Source organism: Eublepharis macularius, chromosome 11 (assembly GCF_028583425.1).
Source record: "Eublepharis macularius isolate TG4126 chromosome 11, MPM_Emac_v1.0, whole genome shotgun sequence".
NCBI classification, from domain to species: Eukaryota; Metazoa; Chordata; class Lepidosauria; order Squamata; family Eublepharidae; genus Eublepharis; species Eublepharis macularius.
Window position 1 is genome coordinate 94161186 of NC_072800.1, and position 16509 is coordinate 94177694.

The 16509-nt window shown below is 48.8% G+C and overlaps 1 protein-coding gene across 1 annotated transcript; it reads right to left on the minus strand.

Moving 5' to 3' along the window:
* Window positions 1-987: 987 nt before the first annotated feature.
* Window positions 988-14138, minus strand: ELP6 (elongator acetyltransferase complex subunit 6). The gene is made up of 7 exons (XM_054991298.1): window positions 14008-14138; window positions 13033-13111; window positions 11741-11811; window positions 8655-8779; window positions 7368-7563; window positions 4295-4441; window positions 988-2477 (listed from the first exon to the last, which is right to left on the minus strand). Exons 1-7 carry the CDS (start codon window positions 14059-14061, stop codon window positions 2349-2351), a joined length of 801 nt encoding a protein of 266 aa, XP_054847273.1. The 5' UTR covers window positions 14062-14138; the 3' UTR covers window positions 988-2348.
* Between the last annotated feature and the right edge of the window lie 2371 nt (window positions 14139-16509).

Here is a 16509-nt window from a genome sequence, read left to right on the forward strand (position 1 = left end):
TCCTGAAAAATCAGCAGTGGCTGAACATAGCCTAACTCAAACAGGACACAGTATCCTATTCCAGGACACTAAAATACTTGACAACACTTCCAACTACTTTGTCAGACTGCACAGGAAAGCCATTGAGATTCATAAGCATAAGCACAATTTCAACAGGAAAGAAGAGACTTTAAGAATGAATAGAGCATGGTTTCCAGTCCTGAAAAACACCAGGCTAACAAAACACTCTATACCCGACAATAGCCCTGCAGAGAAGATTAGCACATCAAGCACCAATCCATATGCAAAAGAACCTCCTCAGGATACAGTGAAGCCTCCCTCCATTAGCATTCCACACCCTGGGAAACTCTTACAGGATGACTCAGCTCAACCCCACCCCTCCTGAGTGTTGGAAATAGCAATGTCTGGTGTACAACAGCAGCAAGAAGGAAGAAGAGCCTACCATGCAGGGGGCAGCAAGGGTCACTTAGTTAGGACAGTGAGAGCAGCACCTCTCTTGTTTCCTGGAGGGTCATTTCCTTGTCTTGTCTCCTGTTGGGCTAAACAGGGCAATATCCTGCTTCTTCTCTCTCCTGCCACACTTCTTCTCTCTCTCTGCAAGATGTAGTCAGATAGCAAGGAATCTCTCTCTCCTCTTTACTCTCAAGTATGTAACTTCCTCAAATAAAAGTTTTTGCCTCTTTAATCAGCACAGCGTAATTCCGCTGCATTATTTGCACTCATCCATCACTGAGTAGATATAAATGACCTGCCAACATCTTTTCCACACTGTGACACTGAGAGATCTCTGTCTTTCGGTGCTACGCCTCTGAAGATGCCAGCCACAGCTGCTGGCGAAACGTCAGGAACTACAATGCCAAGACCACGGCTATACAGCCTGGAAAATCCACAACAACCATCATTCACCGGCCGTGAAAGCCTTCGACAATATATTAAATAAAACTGTTGCTACGAATCTTATGAACACTAAATACAAAACACCTGTGCAATCTGAAAAAGTGGTTCATGGGATGTCTTGATCTGTGAGAAATGGCAGCTCTTTGCTTCATTCCCACTGGCAACTGAAAGACGGACACCATTTATTTCAATATGAGTCACCATTCATTTCTTCAGATATGTATCAAACAGACAGCACTTTTCTCTAACTCCCTTCTCTTTGTAACCTGCTCCATAAAGGATTCTCAGCTCGATTTGCACACACATTGAAATAAATGTGGATAGTCTTTAAGGAACTCCTAGACTTTTGTTTTCGTATCAGTAAAAAGCTCTTTACTAGCATCTGGCGGGTGGGTAGGTACAAGTGTTAGTTAATATGCAACAGGAACACCAGCCAGGACTTCCAAGATCACAGAAAACTCATCTGGAGATTTTTTCTAAGCACAGAAGCTGCCCTGGGGCTGCAGGCACTAGACTGTGCAACACGCGCACAGGTGGGTCTTCCTTGGAATTGTTCGCTGGATGCTGGGATGGCCAGTCTGGCTCACAGGCTATAAGGACTGAACTCTCGTGACTGTTCCTCTGGGGAACTGCAGTTTTGGAAAAGGAGCTTGGGATTCTGTGCCGCAGCTCCCCAAACCCCAGTTCCACAGAGGGGATCCATGATAATGTGGACAAAGTTCACAGCAGGGAGGTGTCCATGTTTGCAGAGGCCGCGGAGGCAATGAGGCACACACCTCTGCAAAACCCAGGGCAGGAGGATCTTTCAGGAGCTTTAGTTATTCGCTATGTGTGCAGATCAGAGAGAACGGGAGAAAGGGTTCGCTTTCCATGCATGTTTAATTCCTTGGCCACATAATGCAGACGCACAACTGGTCCCACGTATGAGATCTGGCTCACTTTCTTGAGCCATCTGCTCTGCATGTAGGATGGTTTCCGTCCGGGGTACAGCTGCAGCCTGCATCATGTTGTAGCCTGATGGCCTATCCAGGTGACATTCCTTAGTGACAGGGGCCTGGTCAGCTCAGGCAGCCCCTTCCACTGACCGAGTGTTTTCCACGCACCCTGCCTCCTGAACTGCCGGGCTCTATCCTGAGTCTGTCCCCAGAGACCTGAGCTGGCCAAGGTTGCCAAGCCAGCCTGTACTTACCCCGCTTGGAAACTGCTGGATCCATCATTAGCTCTTTTAACGGAAGTGTGTCAAAACCACCACGGAATCCACGGCAGTCTTTTCCTTGCTGTTTACCTTGCCCACTAAGGATTTTAGCAGGATTTAGCAGGACCAAAGGGCCTCACCACATTCCAGAACTGATCATCCCATGCTAGCCAATTTCATCTGCAACTTCCATCAGTCTGTCTCCCATTCCTTAGTAAGTATTCTGCCGTGACTCCTCTCCCCACCCCACCCCGCTTCACAACACAGCTGCAGACATCCCCCTGGCAAAGAAGGTGACATTCTTGTCCTGGATTTTGTACTGGTAAACTTGCAGGAGGTCCTTCTCGGCTTTTTTCTCCCATGAGCTCCGATGGATGATTGTTAACTGCAGGAAAGAAAGGAAAGGGGTTCTCACAGCTTAGAACCACTTCGGGTCCCTTTTTGCAGGGAGAAAAGTGAGACATAAATGAAATTAGGGATACCTCACCCTGCCCCAGGTGGTCAAGGCCCTCAGAGGCACAAAAATACAGGTGCGTAGCGTTAACACTGTATGAAAGGGAGCGGCAGTGGCTGCAGTGCTGCTTTTAGCTGCAAGATGCTTCTGCCTCTTTAAGAACTCTGGGGAAAGGGGGCAGGAGTAGAATCTGTGTTTGAAGAGGTTTGAGGCCTGGCAGAAGGTAAGGCCAGCATTACCATCCCCTCACTTCATATTTTTGTATGCCTTACCTTTAGAATGCAGGGAGGAGCTTTGCATTCGGGGGTAGTCAGGACCTGCTCCGATTCTCTTAGGAAAAGAGAAACTAGGCAAGTTTGGAGAGAGGAGCTTTCCTACCCTGGCTGCATTCAGACAGCAAAGTGAACGACAGAGAATCTAAAAGGTGCAGGGACACAGGCACGCTTTTGCACATGAAGGGAAGGAGGAAGGAGGAATGCACACAAGCCCAGCTGCAACCTGGGTTTGTGCATATCTAAACTGTGGTTAAATCTGCTGTCTGAATACAGTCTTAGAAACTGTGTTAGTAATGTCTAATATTCTGCAGGAAGTAATTGTTTGTAAAATGAGCAAAGAACAGCAACAGCTGACAATTCCCTGGGGATACAAATGCTAAACATGCACAGAAACAGGTCAAAGAGCTGTCTTTTAAAGATGAAATATTAAAATGGTATAACCGGGAATTACTTATTTTTTATTTTATGTATTTGAAACATTTTTATGCCACCTTTCCACCCAACTTAGGGCCTTAAACATTAAATTTATATATAACAATTAAACAGAAACAGTGAAGGAATGCCAAACAAAACAGAAGAGTCTTCACTTCTGGTATAAGACCATGATAGAAGGGAACGGACAAATCTCCGTTCTGGAATTTGAACTATAAAGATCTTTACAAAATGGTATAGAAATGTGCAAATAAATGAGAAAAAAAAGCCATAGGAGGCCCGCAGCCCTCTTGTTTTGAGTTCCAGGCCTCCTTTGGATTCAAAATCTCTTCTTGTGCTGACAAAAACCCAGCCATGAAGACTTGGGAAATACAATTCCAAAGACTTCCAGGCAAATGTCTGAACAAGAAGGCTGATGTTAAAACAGGAGGGCTCCCAAATCCGTGATAGTTGTACTGATTACGTCAACTCCTCTCTACCACTTTGAAAAGCTCTTATAGCTCATATTTGTACAATTTTGAAAATTCTTGAAGTAAGACAGCATTGTCTCTCTCTTTGTATTTGTGCACTTGTGTAGCTTTAGCATTTGCAGCATCATGGTAGTAATAGTTCAAAAATAACATCTGTTCACAGTTCTCATCAGCGTCATTGCTTCAGGGGAGAAGGGAGCTCCGGGGACATGGCACCACCACCAAGAAGTCCCTGGCCCCCAGCTGCCATCCATCTCAGCTGAGAAGACCTTTAGATGCACGACTGAGTTCCGCGTACCCCACCCAATTTCAACAGCCTGCCATTCACTAATCCGTTGGCTCCCTTTTGCCACACAGCCATCCACAGACAGCATGGACCCAGAAAACTTGGAATTCAATCTCAGTTTGTCTGTGTACTTATTGGGCAAGCTCTCTTCTGAAATAGCATCCCTTTCATCTGCAGGATGGGGGTGTGGAAACGGTCCTTCTCTCATGAAGGGCACACAGTTCCGTAAATCTGAAGTTGCCAACTCAATGCAGGAGATTCTGGAGAAGAAAAAGACCAACTCACCTGCCCGTGAACATCCTTGCAGAAGCCGGTAGCGAGCCCTTCGGCCCACAGGATCCGGTTACTCTGGTGACGGAGGGCCCTCACAAGCAGCTCGTTCTCCTCGTCCTCTGAATCGTCACTGCTGTGTTCCATCACCACCATGTTCCCCTAGGCCAGAAAGCATCACAAGCAGAGACTAAAGGCGGGCACAAACCAGGAAAATGGCGGTTTGTTGCGGTTTGTGGTTCGCTGCGTTTCACGAACCATGAACTGCCATGAACTGGCCCAGTTCACGAACTGGTTCATTTGGTTCGTCACTTCCAGGGCTGCAGAAGGTCTGCAGAAAGCCCATCCCCACGTTACCTAGGAAACAGATTGACTGGCGCCAGGCTGTCTGCAGTGACAAACTGAAAAAATGAACCGTACAAACCGCTCTAAAAATCCTAGCAGTTCGTTGCAGTTCTCCAGAAATGAGCTCCGACAAACCGCCGGTTTGCAAACCAAAAACTGGCCCGGTTCGTGATGAACTTTGGTTCATGTTTCGGTTTGTGCTCTAGCGGAGACGTTTCAGGGAGACTTTTTAGCCCTGGATTTGGAACAGAGAGGGGAGGAGAGGGAGAAACTGGGAACCTCAAAGAAGCCATGACAGTAGCGGCAGAGGAGGGGGTTTGGGGCAGCTGGGAATTTCTATCCCAGAGGAAAGACAAAGAAGAGTGACCGATGGGATTGCCAGTGCGCAAACAGGCATGCATTCTTGGCTGGGTTTGTGGTATCTACATTCAGGTCAGTCCTTTGCAAAGAAGCACAAGGTAAAATTGTTGTTGTTGTTGTTGTTGTTGTTGTTGTTATTATTATTATTATTTAATTTATAGCCCGCTCTCCCCACAAGCGAGCTCAGGGTGGGTTACAATAAAATAAATCTCACGTGACATTTTAGCAATTCACCTGCTCACCATATATAAAAGAGGAGTAGGTGTGGATCGATATCCTGTGGCTGTTCATGCGTGGAGGGGCAGGTGGCCATATAGCTCTCCCCCAAATAGGAGACCGGCAGGGAGACTCATTTGGTAGATTTAATGTTGGCCTCAACCAAATGCCCGGCAGGACCTACCTGTCTTGCAGACCAGGGACCACCAGCAGGACCACCTGCTGATCTCAGCACCCTCTGGAGTATATACGGGGAGAGGTGGTCCCTCAGGTATGCTGGTCCCAGTCAGTTTAGGGCTTTATAGGTTAAAACCAACACCCTGAACCTGATCTGGAAGTCCATAGGGAGCCAGTGTAGCTGCTGCAAAGTTGGAGTTATGTGTGCCCTGTAGGTTATACTCATCAAGACACACGCAGCAGCATTCTGGACCCGCTGCAATTTCTGGGTCAGACTCACAGGAAGCCCTGCATGGAGTGAGTTACAGCAATCTGGAGGTGACCGTTGCATGGATCACTGTCATTAGGCCATGGGTCGAGAGATAGGGAGCAAGCTGCCTGGCCTGCCAAAAGTGGGAAAAAAGCAGACCGGGCAACTGCCACGACCGGGGCAGGGAGGAGACCAGCCAAGAATCCTGACCGATGGAATTGGCACAAGTGGTGCCCCATGAAAGGCCGGGAGCTGGAAGTCTCAGAAACCACAGCTTTCCAAGAATTACAGTGTAATATCCATAAAAACATCGGGCTATGTGGTTGCGCCCTTTAAAAGGAAGTCCCACACGTGCTTTTCCTGGGTGGGCAGGAAGGGGTGGTAGAATCAAGCTCCCCCCCTTGAAAAGACAGTCGTAGAGGAGGACTATGAGAAGAAGAATCAGTCTACCCAGAGAAAACAGGAAGGATAGCACCTACGAAGAGTCCAGAAAGTCATGTGCGCACAGTAAAATGACTGGCAGCTCAAATTATCCTAGGCTTGTCACAGCTTGGGAGCTAAACAGGGTTGGCAATGGTCAGTACTTAGATGGGAGACCACCAGGGAAGTCTCTGGTTGCTCCACAGAGGAAGGCAATGGCAAAGCACCTCTGCTTGTCTCTGGACAGAGTTACCAGGAGTCAGTTACAGCTTGACATCTTCTTCTTATAAAGCTGTAATTCACCTTGAGCCTCAGCAAGGGAGGTGGGACTATAAATAAAACCGTTTCTACTAACTTACTTAGACAAGAGGTTAGGCTAACTGGTTTGTAATTTTCAGGAACGTTTTTTAAAAATTAGATGTTACATTTGCTACCAGCTGGTCCTCTGGAAGAGAGGCTGATTTTAACAAGTTGTATATTAAGTTTGTTAAGAGGCAACCATTTTTGCATCTGAGTTCTTAAAGAGCTTTGGGTGTATGTCATCTGAATTAGGTGACTTTTAATTTGTCCTTTGTCCCTAGAACTTTATTTCTTGTCCCTTCTCGTTGACTCGGTTCTTCCAACCCCCTCCCGACAACTACAGCTCTGGTATGGGTAATTATCCCACATTTTCTGCAGTGAAAACAGATGCAAAGGATTCAGTCTTCTCCTCTGCAACCCCCCACCCTACTTTCTTTAGCAATCCTCTCGCCCCTTCACTGTCCAAGCCCCACCCCCAGGCCGGTTGCTTGCTTCTGCTGTACTTCTTCTTATGGCATTTATAGTCCACCTTTCTCACTGGGACTCAAGGCAGATTATGCAGAGTAAATAGATACAATGAACAGGATGGCGCATGCAATAAACAATGCAACAGGCTATGTATTATAGAAATCTGGAACCAACCAGAAACCAGAAAGAGAACTGAAGCAACATACATATTAACATGATGTGAAAAACCATGCAGAAAATTACATAGTAGGGTCCGACTTACAGCAAGAGACAGCGTGAACTATACACAGTAGTATATAAGAGAAAAGAGCAAGAGTCCAGTAGCACCCATAAGTCTAACAAGATTCGTGGCAGGGTGTGAGTCACAGTGCACATCTTCAGATACCAGAGCTGTGACTCATGAAAGTTCATCCCCTACCACAAATCTTGGTAGTCTTATGGGTGCTACCGGACTCTTGCTCTTCTCTACTACTACAGACAAACATGGCTACCCATCTTGATCTATCAGTAGTATATATTTAGAGAGATTCTCCCTGACAGCTATGGCAATACCTTAAGCAGAGAGTTCACTGTGACTCTGCAATAGTGGATGAAATCCAGCACGTCAGTCGGCCTCGCACCCAGGCTCAGCAAGACGCTGAGGTCGTCCACAATAAGCACAGGGCACTTCCACGAGTCCCCACCCACAGCCGGGCTTAGGGCTGTCTGGACGAACTCATACAGCGCTTTCAGGTTTGAGCCATCTCCACTGCAACGGAGGGAGAAAGAGAAGGTCACACCAAGGACCAAGCATTTGGGGGGGGGGGGGGCGGACACACAACACGGTTGCGATTTTCTTTTGCGTGTGGTCCCAGCACGGCAGGCTGGGCTGGGCTGGGCAACATGATCAGCTCTGAAACTGACTGCAAAAATCATGGGCCACGCACGGTATAACTGGCTCTCGTTCGCGAGGGATTAACGCAAATACACATTCTTTTCTTCGCAAGCCTTGTTTGTTACGAGAACAACACGGGCAAAAGGTCACACACCCACTCCAGGTTAACGTGAAATAGACGTTGTTAGTATTTAAGGCGTTATTTTGCTATGAGAGACTACCCCCCCCTTTGCAATAATTTGATTAATTTGATTAAAAACTGCACTCACAATTGTGAACACCATCGAGAAAGCGCCTCATCCCCTCGGACGGTGAAATCCTAAGAAGAGTTACTCCATTCTAAGCCCACTGATTTCTATGGGCTTAGACTGGAGTAACTCTGCTTAGGATTTCACTGTGACAGCACAAAAAGGTAATTCAGGTATGCGGAGGGGAAACTGAAATCAGCCATCTGGAATATCCACCTCCAGTTTAGGGCTGCCGCCTCCTGACTCTCTGGAACGTTTCCCCAACACAGAGATGTTCCCCCCCCCCCATCTTATTCTCACAACAACCCTGTCAGGTAGGTTAGGCCGACAAATTTAGGCAGTTCCTGCACGGGGCAGGGGGTTGGACTAGATGGTCTGTAAGGTACCTTCCAACTGAATGATTCTATGATTGTGAGTAACTCAACGTAACTCAGAGAAACGTCATGGTTGAGCATGGAGAGGAAGCCTGGTCTATTTGATCCTAATCCGGTAACTTTGCCACAGTGGCTCTCAAAAAGCTCTCCTGCACCAGATTGCCTCTCTGGTTTTCCTTTACAGCACAGCGTTCTGGGAGCACCCTATCCAGGCCTGGCTCTTAGGGCCACTGCTTTAGAGAACTCAAAGGAATCCAACTAGTACGTCTGCAAAGGGGTGCTTTATCTACAGACAGACCAACGCCCCTGCACCCCAGACAGCACCTCCCCTGCTCGGGGTTACCTGATGAACTGGAAAGGCCTGGACTCCAGCGACTGCTGCTTGCCAAAAAAGATGTCATGTGAAACTTTCAGGCCTTCTAAGAAAACCAGCTGTCCCCGTTCTTTGGCTGTAGTCAGACTAAGTCCCTAGGAAAAGAGAAGGCGTCACATCCAGCCCTCCACTGGAAAAGGAGCGTCTGTTTCCAGCTCCTCAAGGGACACCTTGTGAGTTGGCTTCTTGGCGGCTCCCACCATTCCCCACCACCATTCCCCACCTGCCCCTGGCAGCCCCCCGGATGTGAGGAGTGAAAACGTGTACAGCACGCTCAGCTCTCTAAATTGCAGCCAGGGAGGCTGTTGAAGAGGTAACAAATTGACATTAAAGGTTTAAAAGGGCTACAGGCAGAAATGTCAGATGTTAGGCACTGGGAAAGCACGGCTAGTTTGCTGCTTACATTTGCCATGTTTCCCATGACAGGGAGACAAAACATACCCCTCCCGCACCTTGGAAGCTACGCCCTGGCTTTGGTTGGTTTCCTGGGGTGCCGCCTTGACTAGGTCTTTCCAGCAGTCTGCAGGTGTGTCCACACAGGGGTGAGTCCCTGTTTTGCTCTCATTGCTGCTGTGGCCGCAAAGGCAGTTGCACTGGCAATGGAGGTGCCGTCTGGACTTCCCCCTCCCCACCCATGGCCCGCTTCTTGCCTTTAAAAAAATGGGTAGCAAGAAATGTTGCTGTGGTGTTTTAACATTATACCGACATATCAGCCATTTGGTAGAGGGGCTGTAGAAGAACATCTGCTTGGAAGGCAGAAGGTTCAATCTCCCGTTAAAATACGAGGACCAGGTGCTAAGTAATGCGCTGCCTAAGACACTGCAAGGTTGTTAGCAGTCTGAGTAGACAATACTGATCTTGATGGACCAATCATCTGATTCGGTATAAGGCAACTTCATGTGTGTTGACAATTTTTTTAATGGTAAAAAAATTAGCTGGCAGCAGAGTGGGGTGGAAGGAGAAACAGCACCGGCTGTGATGCCACATGTGGTCAGGCAGGTACAGAAATCCATCCAGACATCCCCCATACTTCCTTTCAGCCAAATTAGGATTATTTTGGAAGGGGCAATACAGGTAGTGATAAGACGGGCAGGAGAGAAGAGACATCCAACTGACTGAGCAAGGAAATCACGTGAAGGACTCTTTCCCTTCCCCCAAACACACTGGCCTTTTGCAAACCCCAACTGTGTGCTGCAAAAGAATATTGTCATAACAATATATTACAATCAACCAAAAATAAGTACAGTCGGCTGTGAGGAAATTCGGCATGAGGTCCCATGAGGAAGGACTGATGAGAAGCATTCCTGCCAGGCAGGTGCAGCCAGAAACCCACCAACCACCAGAGACAGGTCGCTAAAGCTGTGCCCCACCCCACCAGCACTGCGAGGTTCTTGGGAGCATCTACAGAAAATCATCAGAAGGAACGCACCCGCTCCTATTCCGTATAGTGCTCTTCCCCTGCACCCATGACCCAAAACAAGCCCATTGTATATAAGATACAATAAAAAGGAAATGTGGTATCAAATGGAGGTTTGGCATAAGGAGCATTTCAGAGATTGGGAATGCACCCAATCAAAGCATTTAAGAACAGCAATCCCTTCTACAGTAAGCAAGAAGAGTCGCTTATATACAGAAGGGAAGGACAGGCACACTTTCAGTCCGTCTAGGAGATTCCTTTCTCATTCCCCTTCCAACCTGATTTCCATCCTCAGAAGGCAGTGCTTGTTTTCCCCACTCCGCGGATCCAGTTTGGTGTAGTGGTTAAGAGCAGCAGGACTCTAATCTGGAGAGCCGAGTTTGATCCCCCACTCCTCCACTTGGAAGCCAGCTGGGTGACTTTGGGCCAGTCACAGCTCTCTCAGAGCTCTCTCAGCCCCACTCACCTCACAGGGTGTTTTGTGGTGGGGATAATAATGGCATACTTTCTAAACTGCTCTGAGTGGGCGTTAAGTTGTCCTGAAGGGCGGAATATAAATCGAATGATGTTGTTGTTGTTGTTATCATCCCTCCAACAGGAACATGCCACTGAACTGGGACAGAAATTTTGTTTTACCAGCATTTCACAAGCGAGTGCCTCAATTCCTAGAAACACAGCATCATTTTTGGCATGGGAGGAGGACCCTGGTTAAGCAAGCATCTTTGACAGACTGAGAAACTTTCAAAAGCTAGAACACACACAGTTTTATCAGAGTGCAAACTGAAATTGTTGTGGTCAATGGTACCACAATAAAATGTTCTGCAGGAGCTGAACAGTCTAAGAGTAACCAGGGGTTTTTTTCTGGGAAAAGAGGTGGTGGAACTCAGTGGGTTGCCCTCAGAGAAAATGGTCACATGGCTGGTGGCCCCACCCTCTGCTCTCCATGCAATCTCAACTCCCCTCTGTCTGGAGATCAGGGGGCGGGGCCACCAGCCATGTGACCATTTTCAAGAGGTGCCAGAACTCCGTTCCCCCGCGTTCCAGCTGAAAAAAAGCCCTGAGAGCAACCAAATACAAGAGTAACCAAGAACAATGTATTGCTGGAACAGATTCAGTAACATATGGCCTCTGGTTGGCTGACTGCAGCACATGCAAGTTGCATTTTATCATAAAAGAATCACCGTGGCTCTTCAGTTTGGGGAAGGCTAACATTGCTCATCGTACAAGGAGATGTTAAGCAAGATTGTAGAAATAAAAAAGCAACCTCTCTCTTCCCCCGAAGTTGTGCATGCTCCACTTTCTTTCTATGTGTACAGAAAAAGTTAAAGATCTCAAGGGAAAGGGAAAGAAGACTTACATTGCAATCCCAAGGAGAGTTACTCCAGTCTAAGATCATTGAAATCAATGGGCTTAGACTGGAGTAGACTCTAAATCCCACTAAAATGACAGAAATGCTGGAGCCATGATGAGAGAGCTGAACTGATGCAACAAGGGGAGCGTTATTTGTGGAGGACAAACCACAAGTGATTTGCTAGAAACCCAAGCAGGCAGGCATGCACACACTCACGCAGAGAGCACATCCTACAAGCCCTCCAACTACTAACTCAGGATTACGGAAACACTCATTCATGTGGCTTACCAGCTTCTGGGCCACAATACTGTAGTGGCTGAAGGACTGCAGAAGGGCCAGAAAACAGACTTTGCACCCAGCTAAGGAAGAGGACAAAGACACACATTTTGTTGTTATCAGGCATTCTGACTAGCAAAATAATGCTGAGACAAAACATTGCTTTGAAAAATCTTTCCAAAAACGAGAGGGTTTTTCACGTTTACAATCTACATTCCCCTTTAATCTTTATAACCTATATGCAAAAATTTTCCATGCACTTGGCAAAGTGCAGCCTGGAGACACAGTGGTTAATTGGTTGGGCTATGAGTTGGCACTCTTGCTGGTTCAAATCCCACGACTGCCATGAAAGAGGTAGGTGGCCTTGGGTCAGCCACTCCTCTCAGCCCCAGCTGGCTGGTGGGGATAATAAGAACACTGACTTTGAGCATCATTCTTCAGGCAACTAAGCCGTCTAGAACAGTGATATACAAGCACACTGTTGTTGTTGTTGTTGTTGTTGTTGTTATTGCAAGCTACCTGGCTCAAGCTGCATATGCTAATCCCAATACACATTTTCAGAACCTGGATTTTTTTTTCTTGGTATAGAATGGGGGTGACAGCAATAGGAAATCTTGGTACATGTAAGGCCCTGAGTCAATTCCTGACATCTCCAGTTAAAGGGTCAGGAGTTGCTGTTCTAAAAGAGAAGAGAAAATCTGCCCCAGACTCTAGGTGGCAGCTTCCAGGAGTTCAACATGGTCCAAGGTCGCTCCTTAAATCCTCGGGATGGATAAACAGAAGCCATAAAAAAGTTCATAGGGAGGGCAACGAGGCAGGAAACCACAAATGTGAAGGGCCCCCACCCAACTCGGCCAGGGGCCACTTTGGAGAAGAAGGGCAGGAAGCCACACAAGGTGCAGAAGCCTGGCCCAGAACTGCAGCTTGTTGCGGAAACTGCTTGACTGTTTTCAAACAGATTTTTCCAAACATCCGGATGAGATGCCATGGGCCAAAAGGTAAGAAGAAACTGCTTAGGAATGGAGCAGGTGACCGCAGAGGGGCTTTCCTGTCCCCTGCCACTGGCTGCCGGCTGCCTTTCAGCCCAAGCAGCTTTGGACAGTTGCCAGGACTGACAAGAGATCCTCAGTGGCCCATACTGAGATCACAGTGGCCCATAAGGCCACCCGACCGAAGCCCGGCCAAGGAAGGAAGTCGCTTACCGTTGTTCTCTTCTGTATTCACTGTCACCAAATACCCCTTTCCCTGAGCCCAAAGAGGTCTGCATAAGAAATGCGTTCAAAATGTTTCATCATCCTGCATACCTTTTAAATAAAAGGAGAGGAAATGGTGAACCAAGAAGCTGGCATCTGTCTTGGTGGAAACCAGCAGTGTCAGCTTGCCCTGGGGAGAGAGGACAAGGCAGTCAAACCCAACAGTCTCCAGAGAGGGCGGGGCTTTGGGGCAGGGCTCCCAGAGTCCCTCTCTGGCTACTCCAGCTTAAGGGGGTCTCAGCAAGTGACAGGAAAAATCTCCCTTTCTCTCTCCGGAGGCCTTGAATAGCCTCCTCCACTTGAAGCCAACTGGGCAGCCTTTGGTCAGTCACAGCTCTCTCAGAGCTCTCTCAGCCCCACCCACCTCACAGGGTGATTGTCCTGAGGATAATTATAACACACTTTGTAAACTGCTCTGAGAGGGCGTTAGGTTGTCCTGAAGGGCGGTATAGGAATTGAATGTTGATAGCCATCATCAGGCAGATCAGAGATGCAAGCCACCTTGAAAGAACTTCTCCCCAGCGTTGCCACCCTCCAGGGAGGGCCTGGAGACATCCCAGAATTACACCTGCTCTCCAGGCCATAGAGATCGGTTACCTTGGAGGAAACGGCCGCCTTGGAGGGTGGGCTCTCTGGCTTTATACCCTGCTGAGGTCCCTCCCCTCCCCCAAACCACGGTCACCCTCAGTTTTCACCCCCAAATCTCCACGGATTTCCCGGCCTGGAGTTGGCCACCCTAGGCAGCCCTTTAGTGAAGCTCCTCCCTCCAAGCCCTGGTATCCGTGCTCCGCCTGCAGAGCTGAGGCGGGCAATGTCCAGAGGCAGGGCTTTTCCCGCGGTGGCGCCTTGCCTAAGAATCACTCCTCCCCCAGAGTGGGCGGCGCCCCATCTCCCTGCTGCGGGGCCCAAGGACTACAAGTCCCAGCATGCCTGTCTTCCGATGAGGCGCGCATTGCACCCTGGGAGCCCTCCCACGGCTGCCCCCTCCCTGCCGGCGGCCGAAGCCTCCCCGAGCCGGCGCCTCACCTGCTCCGGCCGCTCCACGAAGTCGGCCAGCAGCTCAGTCAGCTGCGCGAACATGGCGGCTCTGTCAACTACGGATCCTGCGAAGGGACATAGAAAGCCCCGCGGTTTTGATTTCGCGCCTCTGGCGGTGTCTTGCGAGCGAGCGCGGAGGGTTTGAGAGGAAGTTGGACGATGCGCATGCGCCGCTGGACCCTGGTTCTCCGCTGTCGATTTCTCAGCGGGCGGGCGCAGAAAGGTCGGGTTGCGCTTTGCAGGAGGGGCGTGGCCGGCTGCGAGCCCGAAGGTGCTTGACCCGGAGTCCCGCGGGATGGGATAACGGGCGAGGATGACTCCCAAGCAAGCGCGTTCGTAGTTGCCTGCCTACTTCAACTGATCGCAGTGGGACTTTACGCCAGAGCAAGCAAGTGGGTTTGCCAACCTCCAGGTGGCGGCGGGGGATCTCCCAGTATTGCAGCTGATCTCCAAGCAGCAGAGATCAGATCCCCAGGAGAAAATGGGTGCTTTGGAGGGTGGGCTCTATGCATTATACCCCACTGAGGTCCCTCCCCTCCCCCAACCCCACCTTCCCCAAACCTTCACCTTCCCCAACCCCACCTTCCCCAACCTCCACCCCCCAAATCTCCAGGAAATTCCCAGCCAGGAGTTGGCAACCTTCCAGTGCATGGTTGCTTGGGAGCGAGGTAAGCCCAGTCCAACTCCATGAGCATTGATTTCAAATAAACATGGCTTGGTCAGTTTTACACGTGATGTGTGCCTGTATTTATGCAATTGATGCTGGCGGGGCCACACAGCCCCCTTAGGCCAAATACCTACCAGTGTGCTGTGGAAACGACCAGTTAAGATGCATTTAACAATTACTTAGTGTGCAAAACATTTGATTTCGATGGGGACTGGAGTGGCAACTGGAGGACAGAGAAATGCTTATTTTCAAATATTTGAAGGAAGTTGTCCCATATTCACACACACAAGACAGTTGACAGTCGCTTGCTTTGCCTGGGAAACGGTGGGGGGACACTTTACACGTTTATAAAATTGTGGGTGTGTGAAGACAGTAGCTAGAACTCTATTTATTTTGCATGATCCGTGAATGTGGCGTCAGCCAGAGAAGTGGGTGGTAGTTTCAGGACAGGAGAGGGAAGCATTACATGTGAGGAACTCCTGGAATTCACTGCCGCAAGATGTGCTGATGGCTATTGGACACGATAACTCTAAGGGGGTTTTTTGGACAAATTCCTGGGAGAATCTAGCTCATGATCTCATTTTTATCTCGCCCTTCCTCCAAATAATAACTTTTTATTTATATACCGCCCTTCGGGACAACTTAACACCCACTCAGAGTAGTTTACAAAGTATGTTATTGTTATCCCCACAACAATAAACACCCTGTGAGGTGGGTGGAGCTAAGAGAGCTCTGAGAAGCTGTGACTGACCCAAGGTCACCCAGCTGGCTTCAAGCAGAGGAGTGGGGAAATCAAACCCAGTTGTCCAGATTAGAGAGCCACTGCTCTTAACCACGACACCAAACTGGCACTACACCAAAGAGCTCGAGGCAGGGTATAGAGTTCTCTCCTTCCCCATTTAATTCTCACAACAGTCCTGTGAGGTAGGTTAGGCTGAATGGCCCAAGGTAACCCAATAGGATGCTTTTAACCTTGTCTCTGAATGGCGGTTGAGCGTAATAGCTAAGTGACAGGCAGAGGCAGCACGTCTTGGTTCTCGGCTGCTGGAGCAAGGGAAAAGGGAGGGCAGCAGCTCCCATACTTGTCGCCTTCCAGTGGCTTTTTTTGGGAAGAGGCTACGGGAGGAGTCTCATTCAGAAAGACAATTCCGGACTTCCTTGTGCTCCACCAGGTGGCACTACAGATAAGCAGATTCTTTGGGGAGCAGGAAGCAGAAAGAACTCAAAGGAGAGGGGGGATCTAAAAGGACCCCTTCATCACCACAGGGGTTTGGTAAAATCAGGAAGTGCGTCCCAGGAGAGGGCATTTTTAAAAATCTGGCCGCAGTGATCCATTCTCTGATTTTATTCAGGTTAGATCACTGTAATGTGCTGCCTTTGAAAACAATTTGGAAACTTCAGCAGGTCCAAAATGTAGCAGCCAGGCTACTGATGGGCTGGCTACAGGGACTGTACCACCCCGGCGCTGAAAGGTCCGCACTGGTTGCCTGTTTGTTTCCAAGCACAATTGGAAGTGCTGCTTCATATCTATAAGGCCCTGAATGGTTTTGGAATGAAGGATCATCTCCTCCCGTATTGTCCACCAGTTAAGATCTGTCTCGCAAGCCCTCCAGAGACGAGACTGGTGGCAACCGGAGACAGGGCTTTTTCAGTGATGGCTCCTTACTTGTGGAATGCTCCTCACCTTGAGGCTGGCCTGGCACCTACATTGCTTTCATTTAGGCACCAGGCCGGAACGTTTCTGTTCTCCCAGGCTCAGGACTATGTGGAACCTTAACCACCCTAGAAGGAATAGGGAGAGGCAACACATACTCCAAGGGCAG

Excerpts from the sequence above, each read along its gene's own strand:
- ELP6 (XM_054991298.1), bottom strand. The coding sequence starts at position 14,061 with ATGTTCGCGCAGCTGACTGAGCTGCTGGCCGACTTCGTGGAGCGGCCG. Across the intron at positions 8,780-11,740 it reads GTATTGTGGCCCAGAAGCTG|GGACTTAGTCTGACTACAGC; the intron begins GTAAGCCACATG and ends CTCTTTTCCTAG. Across the intron at positions 7,564-8,654 it reads AGGCCTTTCCAGTTCATCAG|TGGAGATGGCTCAAACCTGA; the intron begins GTAACCCCGAGC and ends CCTCCGTTGCAG.